At 33.1% G+C, this 13,367-nt stretch overlaps 1 protein-coding gene across 4 annotated transcripts in view; it reads left to right on the forward strand.

Annotated features, from left to right (window-relative positions):
- The window catches only part of LOC150095098 (HEAT repeat-containing protein 5B), a 665,516-nt gene that overhangs the window by 114,116 nt on the left and 538,033 nt on the right, over positions 1-13,367 (forward strand). For all 4 annotated transcript variants that reach the window (XM_090410861.1, XM_090410863.1, XM_090410862.1 and 1 more), the window contains exons 5-6: positions 5,970-6,119; positions 11,513-11,684. In XM_090410861.1, coding sequence (XP_090266987.1) covers positions 5,970-6,119; positions 11,513-11,684 — 322 coding nt within the window. The remainder of the gene's footprint in view (positions 1-5,969; positions 6,120-11,512; positions 11,685-13,367) is intronic.

Genomic DNA, 13,367 nt, shown 5'->3' on the forward strand with positions numbered 1-13,367 from the left:
GAAACTGACCACAGCATCCTTTGGTCCAAAACGCGCCTCTTACATAGATCCCGTTATAGGTTCGAACGTTTGTTCAAGGAAAGCGTGGAGGCCTTGCTCCATCATCCCAACCTGAATCGTAATGACTGCATATCTATATCAAAAATCTGGGAAAGCCTAATCAAGATTACTCATTAATTTTTTTTTTTTTTTTTTTTTTTTTTTTTTTTTTTTTTATAGCAAATTCAATCATGTTTCTACTTCAAAATATTTCGTTTCATACTTAGTGATATAACATCACGCGGCATGTTCTAATTTCAACGATCTATTGTTAGTATTCTAGCTTGTATATATATATATTTTTTTAAACTGTTCTTGTAATACCACCGACGATGGTCTGCTATTTCCAGACCGAAATATTTGGTTAAATAAATATCTTTCTTGTGATTACGTGATTATATCATTCAGTCTTATGTCGCAAGTATCCTTAAAACAATAAATTTATTATAGTCTAATCAAGTGGAAAAAACTTCCAACATCTTTCTCTAAATCCAGAGTAATTTAATAATAAGGTAAGACACCTTTTGGCAACTCGTATAGGTAAATATGACTTCTCCATTACTTCCACCTTAGTATTACCACCTCTGGGTCTGGCTCCTACTGACGAGACCTCAATAAAGATTGAAACCGGTCTGGGTAGTGGCCCTTCCCTTAATGCATAGTATTATACATGTCTGCAAGGAGATGTGCTTTGCATTATGAGAACTTAGTCCACCTTTACCATGAGTTGCTTCAGTCCTGAAAATACTTCAGGCACAGACTTTGTTTGCTTACACTTGTATAAAGGATTAAACTAAATTTATGACTGACACTTTATTAGGTGGAAATGCAGCTGGTGTCTTTAAATTAAAGCCTTTGCTTGTTTACTGAGTTAAAAATCCACAGGCTATACTAAAAGTGTCTTCCTGTAATACAGTGATCAAATAAACAGTGAGTGAGACAACAAATGTTTGAAGAATGGTTTACAACTTCATTTATTTCCTGTATTCAGGTGTTACTGCACAGATAATGATATTTACTGCACAGATAATGATATGGATTTTAAAATTCTATTGTTAATAAATTAGCATCCTACTGTTATTTCTGACTTGCAGAAAATCTGTTGTCTGTCACCCAATACATCATTCTTGCAGCCAGTAGATCAGGGTATCATTTCTCAAGCAATAAAAAATAACAATGAGAGGGGGGGGACATAACCTTGACAGATTTTTGGAAATTTTTTTAATATCAGAAATGCTGTTAAAAACATTGGTGAATCATGGCTTAAAGTAACTGATAGCAACATGACAACTTGACGATGTGTTACTACATTGCAGGAATGATTTCACTAGTTTTGAATCATAAATTAAAATGTTCTGAAGACGTGAAGATTGAGAAAGATCCCAGATTCGAAACTTTGGATTCTGACAGTATGCAAGAATGCACTGACTTGATGACGATGAAACTTTTCTCTTGGAGATGGATCGACAACGTTTATATGAAGAAGAGGAAGGTGAATTAGATAAAACTGTCACTGAAGTGCCTGCAAAACAGTTCTAAGTAAATAAGCTTTTCAAAAAAATAGACAATGCTTCTGAGTTTCTTATGGATGCCAATCATAACATTGAATGAAGTATTATAGTTCAGCAAGCACCGCAACATGCTACTATTCGATGCTACATATAAATTGTGTGCAGTGAAAATGAAGAAAAAAAACTTATGCAAATTATATTGTTTAAATACAGTTTTTCCAAATAAAAACTCTTGTTCAGTTATCAATAATAAAAGCTTTATTATTTTGTTTTATTTTAATTCTTTTTAATTTTTCTGTGCGCATTAATTAGTATTTCTAGTGTGTTTGCTGTAAACAACAAATGATGCATAACTATTTTTTTTACCAATACTGTAATTAACTGTTTTGAATGCATTATGCTATAACACAATAATGTTTTAGGCAGTGCTGTTTTGTATTCTGCACTGAACGTTTTGTGCACCTATTAACCACACTATGCAAGGTATTACTCTATATTATAATAATAATTTTGTAAAAATTTATCTGTTACTGTTATGTAAATCATGTACAGCAGTGTTGCATTCTTGAGTAACATTTCTTTATTTAAAAAAAAAAAACAAACAAAAAAAATTTGAAGACTTACGAATTTAAATTCTCTAGTCTGCAAATTTAAAGACAATAAGACTTCCAGCCTTTCACTGTGCTGTCTCCAAGAGCTAAATCATAGAAATATTAATTTGCCTTTATCAAGTCTCCCTATGAATTTTAACATTATCGTAGAGCACCACTGTTCTTTTTCCTCGTATTCTAATGTATAAATTTACACACCAGTAATCAGTCAGTGATGTAGCAGATAAATCAAAGGCTCTCCATCTGCAAGTATTGATGGGATCCACCTACAAGAATGTGTTGGTGGGGATGGTTCTAAATATACTATGATTGAAAGAAGATGAAAGGATTTTTTTATTGTTATAATTATTAATTAAAACTGTAAAAGGTACACTTTGATAGGTGGATCTAATCTGCCATCAAGCTATCAGAATTGCAACTGGAGCATTTTAAACATCACCTATTCCTAGTTTTTTGTCAAGAAAATGAACTACCTCTGTCACTTTGATGTCAACATTACATGCAACCAAAATAAAATCTCTTCCAGACCTTCTGACATGGCCAATTATTTTTAGTCCATGGTGGAAAATTTGTTCAGTTGTCACTGTCATACGTCCTTTTGGTCTTTGAATAAAAGCATTACTGCTGCAAGCTCTAGTAGTACATTGGTCTAGCCAATGCTGCATGGACATCGCTAAATTTGTTTCCATCATGGCATAATTGCATTCAGTCATGAAGTTTCTCCTTGTGTAGATTAGTGAAACATTCCATCCCTCCCTCTGTCTACCAGCAGCTCTTTCTAACACACAGAGCAGAGTACTGTTTTGTACCAGTCTACACAGATGGTTCAAAACTAGTATTTGCAGCTATCTTCCCATATATAGCCATATATAGTATAGTATCTAATCAGATCCCACCAAAATGAATACTAACTATACTGTCAAGTTGCATGCAGTAGATCTTGTATTAAATTATATGAAACTTAAATTTTACCAAAGGTGCAGTATTTATATTTATTCAGTGGAATAAATATAAATATAAATATTGATCAGTGGAACTGGAGAAGGGAAGCTAACTTGAGTTGCAGACCTTGAAGCCCCAAAGAAGAAGAAGAATGAACTCACAATTAGGATATTTGATTGTAGAACATCAGGCTTTAGAGATATTTGAAGAGGTCAGAGTTGTTATTGGAGTTTGGAGAGCAATAGAGACAGCAAATAATGTGACAAGATGGTTTGGTAAAGAAATTTTGAGCTAAAATAGATGGGGGGGGGGGAATTCAAGGTTTTATAATCTCTGACATGGGGCATTAGTTCTGATGAATACACAAGTGCCACCCTTGGGACAGAAGGGACTGTGTAATGTATAGTTTGGACAGTAGTTGTTGAGGCTGCCAGTGGTTCTGTTAGGAATAATAATTCCAATTTAGATGACTGGGTGGTTATGCACATCATTTATATTGCTGTTTAGGCCATGAATATTGGTGAAGTAGATATAGAAAAGTTTTTTTTTTTGGTGTGTGTGTGGGGGGAGGGGTAAAATTAACGTTTGTGGTTTTTGTTACTTATTTTTGATTGGATTTTTGTTGTATTTTTGTGCTCTTTTTGGAATTGTTTTTGTGGGGAGTTTTTTATGATTTGCTGTAAAAACAGTCTCATTAAATTCATTATATGTGGGAAGGAAGAGATAAGGAATACGGACGTGCAACAGGAGATGGGACTTATGTGGCTTCCATCGCCGAAAGGTTTATTTGCAAACCTGTAGTATATTTGTGCTATGGGTGGGCTAAGGATTTGATTTCCTATTTATATTGACACTTTATATATATTTTTTGTATTTTTTGCACATGTGAAATGTCTTTGAGCTACTTGTATAATGACAGCAGTTTATCAGCATATCATTCAACTTTTCACTTACTTGATTATTCATTGACTAAATCACATTTCTGTATCTCATTTTTAGGAATGAGTTTCCAGTTATGTTGCAGAGATTTATAGTATTACTGTTTTGAAAACTTACAAAGATGTTGTGTTTACTGTATTTACTCAAATATAACTCGCACTTTTTTCCTCAAAATTAAAGTTAAAAAATAGTGCTGCAAGATATATGTGGAAATTTTCAGAAAGTAAAGTTTTTCAGGAAAAAACTAAATTGTTGTTAATAATTAAATCCTCAATATTCATGATAATTTATAATTGCTCGCATTATTTATAAAATGAATTCATTTAAATTTTAATTATCAACATTATTTATGTGATCGCTGACTCACCTTCATCACCCGATATATTTGAATCATTGGCAACAATGCTTCCGTAATTAAATTAAAACAAACAGTTTCATTATTGCTTGTCCTTTTATCATTTTGGAATCATATGATCTTTGAATTTATCATAACTTTGAGTTTAAAACCAGCACTGTCACCTGAACGTTTCTCCATATTTCAAGCAAAAATTACCAGTAATTTACAAGACTTGAGATACGTTATGAACAATCCTTCACGAATGATTAATGAGAAGTGAAAGTGGAGTGCAAAATGGACAGCAAAAGTAGGCCGGTAGAAATAGTGCAGCTATGAAGATGTGCATATGATTGATGTGATATTAATAAAATCTCGCACGACTCAATGACAAAGGCAAGCTGATGATTGTTGAGTTGAAATGCTGATTCTCTTTAACCAAATTCCAAAATATCTGAAACTGTTTTAATATTCACTATATATTTCTTAAAATTAAAAAAATTTTTTTTGTGTACAAGGTATATGCAAAACTTTTTATTTTTTTGTAAAGTAAAATCATTCGAGTTATGCACAAGGGTGAGTTATATTCGAGTAAATACAGTAATTTATATTGGATAGCAATAAAAAATATAATTGAAGGGAGTGAATAATGAAAAGGTTAGTAAATCAGTAATAATGTGAGTTCATTGATAACCAGGGCTTGGCAATTATGCTTGTCCACTCACCGGTGTTGAATAGATTTAGAAAGCTGCCAAGTAACTGCAGACTGGACAAAATAGTATATATTTTTTTTATTTAATAATAATATAAAAAACACTTTCTAATGCATTTTTGTAATGTTAAGAAAATGCAGAATAATATGCATAATATGGCGATTCTAGTAACAAAAATTAATGTAACAAATTATATATTTCACCCCCCCCCCAAACAATGTTGTTTTTGCTGTTGTTATTTATTGACTTCTTGGAATGATTTTCATACATTGGAAATGTTTAAAAACCATTCCAAGAAGGTTTCAACCATTCCAAACAACAATACAACATCATTAATCACTTGGAACTCTTGTCTTACTAAGTCATATTATTAAAAATGGGGGGAGAGGGGAATCTTGGGTAAATACATTTTTTTTTCTTTTTTTTCCTGGCAAGTAGGTTTTTGCATAATTTTCCAATTATGCAAAAATATATACTGAAATGCAATTAAAGTTTCATTGCGTTTCAGTGATTTTGTCTGTAATTAAAAATAATTGAGAAATGTGCTAAAGATGTAAAATGGCAAAATGTAAAATTAGAGATGCTTTGAAAAAGTACCAGATTTAGTGCAATTAACTTTGTCATTATTTGAGTAGAGTCATGTAGACAACTAACCATTTGAGTTGCTTGTATTGCTTATCTGTAGGAGAGTTTTCCCAAGTTTTGGAAAATGTCTCTACCCACAGGCAGAGACATTTTCCAAAACATTTTCCTTTATTCTATCAGTAATTTTCAAATCAATTATAAACAAACCTCTGGTAAGGAATAAGAACTTTTAACTATTCACATTATTTAATAATAATTATAATCTCAACCTTTGCACTTTATTTAACTTTTGCAGTCACAGACAAGATGTGAAGTGATGCTGTCCATGGAGAAGATTGTAGCAGGAATGGGAGCAGCAGCTACAGCAGTACATAAAGATATCTTCAAGGCCATTCGCCATTGTTTAACTGATAGGGTCATGACTGTTAGATGTGCAGCTGCTAAAGTAAGTTTAATCTCAGCTATTAAGATTTTTGTCATTTACTGTATGTAGATTTTTTCCATACTCAAAATGCGTCAGTAGTTCACAGTCAGAACAGCATGCACACTTTTGTTGCAGTCAATAAATTGAAGAGATAATAGATGAAGATCAGTAAACTTTTTTTGTTTACTGCTTCATTTTATTTATATGCCCACACCTTTAAAAAAAAAAAATGACATATAGGATATTTCCAGGTTAGGTTCATACCACAAGTATCATTTAAGTATTTCAGGTTTTTTTCCCAGTATATTCATCAATCTTGAAAACAATTCTAGTTTTCCCCAAACTGTCGAAACTTATACATTATATTCACTTATCTCTACCTCTAAAATAAGACAAGAGAAATTGTAATAGAAAAGAAACAATGTTGAATTAAATAACTATAAAAACATACTTATTTATTATTTAAATTAAGGGGATATTAAATCCCACATTGTTTTAAATAATGTTTATATCGCCGAAATGAAGCTTATTAGCTCTTTATATTTAAGATACTTATTTATGTTAAGAAAATTGTAAGAGAATACTTTTTCTCTCAGACTCAACTGCTTTAAATTTAAATTCAGTCATTAAAAAAATTTCCACAACAAACAAAACAAAGGAAACAAGTTCCTTTAATAATCCTCTTTAGTTTCAATAACAAATAATTTCACTCTAGTTCAAAGTTAACACTCAGTACAAAATAAGGAACACATTTTACCTCTGTAATTTGAGTAGAAAATATTCTCAGGAATTCACAGTCAGAACACTTTTGTTCCAGTTAATAAATTGAAGAGATAATAGATGAAGATCAGTAAACTTTTGTGACAGTGTCTGTAATACACAGTCACGAAGAACACTGCTTAGAAGAAACACACAAACTTTCTGCTTGAGATAAAATGTTCTGTCTTCATTCCATTCATTGTCAGGAACAAATGCAGGATTTATAATAAACAGTAGATATACCTCCTGCTGAAACTTGCTTTCTCTAAATTTGAGCTACTGTTTGAGCTACTATATTTGAGACTCCTTCTTTATCTTCTGGTGGTTGCACACCAGTTGAAAGAAATGACTACTTTCAGATAAATGCATAGGTCTCCAAATATGTTACTGTAACTCTTTCTTCTGTCAATATGGCATCCTGTAACCGCGTTATCTTACCATGTTTCTCTCCCCCTCCCAATCTCTCTTCTCGATCTCCATATGCATGTGCCAGCTTCTAACTCGCTGGTATTGGTTGAAAAAAACAGTGCAGCACTTGGACTATGTATATTTTCGAGTTCATGTGTTTGTCTTTGCCACCATTACATAATGTTGCCAAAGTTGGTAGTACATTATAACATAAATTAAAGTTACAGTCCATTTTAACAACATTATTTTAGCACAACTAAGAAAAATGAATTATATAATTTTAATTCTCTATGTGGTCACAAGTGATTTAATTACAATGCTAAATAAAATTTCACCACAGTATTAAAGGAACTATTACATATGCAAATGGGTTCTAAAGGGTGACAATTGTGTAATATTATGAAGTCCTTGACTTCATGGTATATAACATATAGCCTCCCCCACTCAAATACCTCCCTTACCTTCTCGTGGTAGAACCTGTTATCACAAAACGAGGCTCTGGTGACCGGGTATCGGCGGTATAACTGAAACATCTACGTGAGAGTAAATGCTTGTGTATAAAATGCATGTCGGGATGCTGAGTTAGCCCTACCATCAGAATAGGAACTTTGTGGGCTAACAACCTGCAAGTCTGAAAATTTAAATATTGTTTTCAAGTCAGATAAATGCAGAAATCAGACAGACTCCTTGGTATCAACTAAAGCTTGGAAAATTAGGACACGAATTAGCCAGTGGAATGTTAAAATGCTCTATCAAAAAGGAAAACTAGCACAACTAAGAAAGGAGATGGAAAAATATAAAACCGAGTTATTGGGTGTTAGCAAAATAAGATGGAATGGTATTGGTAGAATAAATTTTCCCAGTGGGAATGTGGTTCTTTATTCAGGGATGCCTAATATAACTGATATACATCAATATAGATTTGGAATCGTCATGAGCAAAAGATTTAGTCAAGCAATGATTAGGTGGGAACCAGTTTCAGAACGAATAATAACAGTAAATCTTAAATTTGGAAGAAAAAGTAAAAAACTAAATTTGGAAGATTAAGAACTGTTCATTGCTATGCCCCAACTGAGAATGCATCCTTTGAAGAAAAAGAAAGGTTTTACAGTCTGATTGATAAGACTTGATGATGACACATGGTAATGAGAGCATACTTCTCATAGGTGACTTCATCTATGAGAAGTATAGTTTGGTATGGTTTGGGGGAGAGAAATGTAAATGGTGAACTGTTGGTGGATCTGTGTGGCAAATATAACTTAGTAATAAGTGGCACAATCTTCCAGCATAAGAAAATACTTAAAGTAACCTGGGTATAACCAGATAGCAAATCACAGAATCAAATAGATCATATCACCATCAGCCAAAGGTGCAGAAAAATGTTACTAGATGTCTGAAATAAAAGAAGTGCTGATGTTGGCTTAGATCATCACCTGATAATAGGATCTATACAAGTATATATTCAAAAAAATCATCAGGGAGAAGACACATAATAGATGGAAATTTGATATTGCTAAATTACAAAATGAAGTCTGCAATGAGTTTAAAATAAAGTTAGGGGAAAATATGGATATTAATTTTGAAGGAGGAGAAGATATAAGGAATGATGATATAGAGGTTAAATGGAAAATGGTAAAATAAAAGTCCTTGATGATACAGCAGAACATGTTTTAGGATATGCTAAAAGAAAGAAAGAAAGAAGAAGAATGGCTATCGATGGTAACTTGGAGACTAGTGGATGAAAGGAAAAAAATAAAGCTGAAATTATGTGCAAGAAATACTCTCCAAAAGGATGATCCTCTCATATATTGAATATTCATATATCTCATATATTGAATATCTCATATCGAATACTCTCCAAAAGGAGATCCAAAAAGATCTCCAAATGAACTTAAAGACAAATATACGACTTATATATATATTTAAAGTTAAAAGAAGTGCTAGAAAAGATAAATGGCAATGGTTTGAAAAACTGGCATCGAGGGCACTACAAGCTGCAGACAAGTATAACAGTAGCGAGTTACACAGTATTATAAGAAGACTTTCTGGAGAAGCCATGCGAAAGAATGTCCCAGTGAAGGATTTCAGTGGAAAAATTCTAGTGCCAACAGAAGAACAATTGGAAAGGTGGAGACAACATTTTAGTCAAATCTTGTACAATAGCAGTGATAGAATACAAACAGAAATAAAAAAAGGAGTAGATAATTAAAAATTGATACCAGCCCACTATCTAAATTGGAGATTAAAAAAAAAAAAGCTATTAAAGAAATGAAAATGGGAAAGTGGCAGAACATGATGATATCATGGTCTAGGTTCTAAAATCTGACACAACAACAATCACAGATATGCTCTACCCACTATTCCAAGATATCTGGGAAAAAGAGACATTCCCTAGGATTGGAATACAGGAATAATAATAAAAATACCAAAGAAAGGAGATTTGGGAAACTGTAATAATTGGAGGGGCATAAACCTGCTATGTGTCATTAGCAAAATTTTCTGAAAAATTATTCTTTCCAGAATCTTTAATATTTTAGATGAGGGCATGAGAAGAGAGCAGTCTGGTTTTAGGCCAAATAGATCATGTATAGATCACATTAACACCTTAAGAATAATAATCGAACATTCAGGTGAATTTAACTCTCCTTTATATCTGCTGTTTGTGGATTATGAAAGCCTTCGATTCCATTTCTAGAAATTGTGTGTGTGATGTACTTCAAAACAAAGGAATGCCACAGAAGATAATCATCCTCATACAGGATGGATATAACAAATTCCAATGCCAGGTGCTGCATGATGGCACAACCCTTTCAAACATCTGGAGTGTGACAAGGATGTCTGCTATCTCCCTTATTATTTATACTGGCACTAGATCAAGTTGTAGAACAGAGAGCAATAAAATATGCCAAAGGAATATCATGGAAAATAAACAAAACTTTGGGTGATCTAAACTATGCAGATATCCAAAACAAACTAACCACATTACAAGAAGAATCACTGAAAGTCGGTTTGAAAATAAATACAAACAAAAGAAATGAGAATCAATGTGAACAACAAGGCACCAAGTGTGATTGAAAATGGAAAAATCGAAACCATTTTGCATTTAACATACCTCGGCAGTATTTTATCTGCAGATGGAGGAGCAACTAGAGATGTTGACATAAGGATTCAAAAGGCAAGAAGTGCATATGCTAAACTCAGTAGAGTGTGGAAAATAAAAATATTCACACAGATACAAAATTAAAAATATTTAATGCATGTATTAAATCAGTTCTTTTATATGAGTGCGAAATGTGGCTGGTTTCAAAGGAAATACAAAAAAAACTACATACATTCATAAACTGATGTCTGTGGAGCATACTTCGAATTTGGTCGGCTCAAATTATTACAAACTATTACTACTATTTAACCTCTGGAAAAGAACAAATCAGCAAAAAGTCGACCTTGAAATCAGAAAACGAAAATTTAGATGGATTGGACATACACTTAGAAAGAAATCTGTCATGATCATGAAGGAATCTGTCATGCAGCCCTGGAGTGGAATCCACAAGGAAAGAGAAAGCATGGCCATCCTAAAAATACATGGAGGAGATCAAGTTTAGTAGAATGCAAGAAGAAGAGTTTTGCTGAACTAAGACCAATAGCAAGGATTAGAAACCGATGGCAAGCATTTACAGACTCCTGATGTTTCTGATGGAATCTGGGAAAGAAAAAGATAACACATATGGTAAATGGGAGGGGGGGGGCATACATTTAATTACCCCCAGTTCTTTTATTAAGGTTACTTAATACATAAGTCACTTAATACAAAGAAAAAAAAAAGTGTATCTGAATGAAACTCATCAGATACTCCACACAGTGACCAGATGTCCGTACCCTGTCCGAGATGTGAGGAAGCTTTAGAAGAATTTTTCAAATTATCAAGGTAGAGAGTCCTTCTGTAAATTCTAGTTCTACCCTTACAAAATTCTTGTTTTTTTTTTTTTTTTTTTTTTACCTTCACCTACTTTATGTACTAGCATGCATTTCTGATATGAGTTTTAGGCTACTTGTACCTGGCTTAATTTCTTTTTTGCCCCATAATACATTTCTTTGATGGTTTTGAACAATAAAGTGCACTGATAATTGAAAAATAATGCAGTGTTAAACAGGATTGCTGTTTACTGTGTAAACTAGGACATTTAAAAGCACACCAACTTTCTATTTAAGACTATAAATAAATAACACTGATGTCTTATTATTTCTAGTGCTTAAAAGAGATGCTAAAACATTCAGCTTTTTTGTATACAACTGATTTGGAAACAGTAGCTTCTCTTTGTTTTCGGGCCTTTGAAGGATCTAATTATGAAGTCCGATGTGCTGTTGCTAATCTCTTAGGTATATTAATAGCTATCACTCAGCAAGCTTCTCAGCCAGCAGGTAAGTGCCAACAACTGTTTTAAGATTTTAGCATGCAAAAAACAAAATGATCATAATTGAGAAATCAGATGCTTATCCACTTCAAATAAAAACAAGTTTCTGATCCAATACATTAATTAAATGATATATAATACCTTCTCTCTACTAAATTATTCCATTGGTTAGCATTTATTGTAGTTTTCACTGCTGAATATAGAGGAAGTCACAACAAAAAAAGTAGAATTACTTTTATTTTACAAAATAGTGCAGTCATTGGAGGAACCAGCCAACAAGTCTGAAACAAATTCTCTCTCTCAAATTTGGATTTTGTAAAGCTAATTCGAATACTTTAATTTCAAATGAATTTTAAAAGTAAATGTTTAAATATAATCTCTAGTAAATAAAGAGGCATCTCCCTTAACCAGTGAACTTAAACTCAAATTAACCTTAACCTGTTAGTCTGAGACGCTTCTTACTCTGCTCCCCAGTTGGTGCAGACCATGGAGTGTTGGGATAAGAAGAAGATAAAGAATCATCATAATAATAATTCTGATGTATTTTTGGTTTGAATTGAAACATTATGGAACTTGATTCTTGCCATGTGATATTAAGCATCTCTTGAAGTACACTGTTCATACGGACGTTATACCCCTGATGGAAGGTTTCTTTGGTTGTATTCATGGCGTTTATGTTAGATTTTTTCTTTTTTTTATTAAGATGTTGGAAATAAATTTCCAACATCTTACTAAGACAAGGGAGATACTAAGACAACGAGTGATGAGAGCTTGGTCCACCTTTACCATGAGTTGCCTCAGTCCTGAAGATACTTCAGGCACGAACTTTTTTTTTTTTTTTTTTTTTTTGCTTACACTTGGATAAAGGATTAAACTAAATTTATTATATTTTTATTAAGATACATTATATATAAATATATATATATATATATATTTATATAGTATTTTATTCCTGGATAATTCATAATGAGTTTTAGCTTTAAGATCAGTTGTTTATTAACTTACATGAACTATGATTATGCAAAATTAATGTTAACAGCATAAAACTAGCAGCTGCAAACAGAATCCTTCTTTTTCTCATCAAGGATAAGGCATTTGCCTGGTCTTATCTTGTCAGATGTCATCTCCTTCCAGGAGGTTGACTGCTATGAGCTTCCACCATGTACGGTTTTGTGCTTCTCTTTTGCATTCTTCATAGGACAAAAAGGTCCAGTTGTAAAATTCAATGCAGTAGGCGCGGTTAGCCTAGTGGCTGTGCACTTCGCAACCATATGCCTGGGGAAGGAGTATCCTAGGGTCGATTCCTGTCGGAGACGTGAGGAGCTGAAGGATCTTCCTCAGCAATAGCCAAGTTAGCCGGTCTTGGGTGTGGACAGTAGGGTTTTTCTCCCCAGTTATCTGGGGTTTTTCATCATGCCTTTCATGCTGGTTTGCTGCAAAGCAGGCAAACCGGCCTTGAGAACTCAACACCACTGCAGACATAGGATACACCTGGGCATAGGGCTGACCACCTTATCCTGTGAACAGTTGAGATCCGATGATTAATAAACCCTCGACACTGCAAGGTAAAAGAGGGGATGAGGAAAATGAGAATGAGAGGATTTTTCCTCTTCTTTGCTAGACTTTTACAGAGGTCACAACTTGTAAACAAGGTAAATAATTCTGTATTAACATTGTAAATTTTGTGAAA

The sequence above is a fragment of the Typopeltis vanoorti genome, chromosome 21 (genome assembly GCF_054136105.1).
Source record: "Typopeltis vanoorti isolate ZY-2024b chromosome 21, IOZ_Tvanoo_1.0, whole genome shotgun sequence".
NCBI lineage: Eukaryota > Metazoa > Arthropoda > Arachnida > Uropygi > Thelyphonidae > Typopeltis > Typopeltis vanoorti.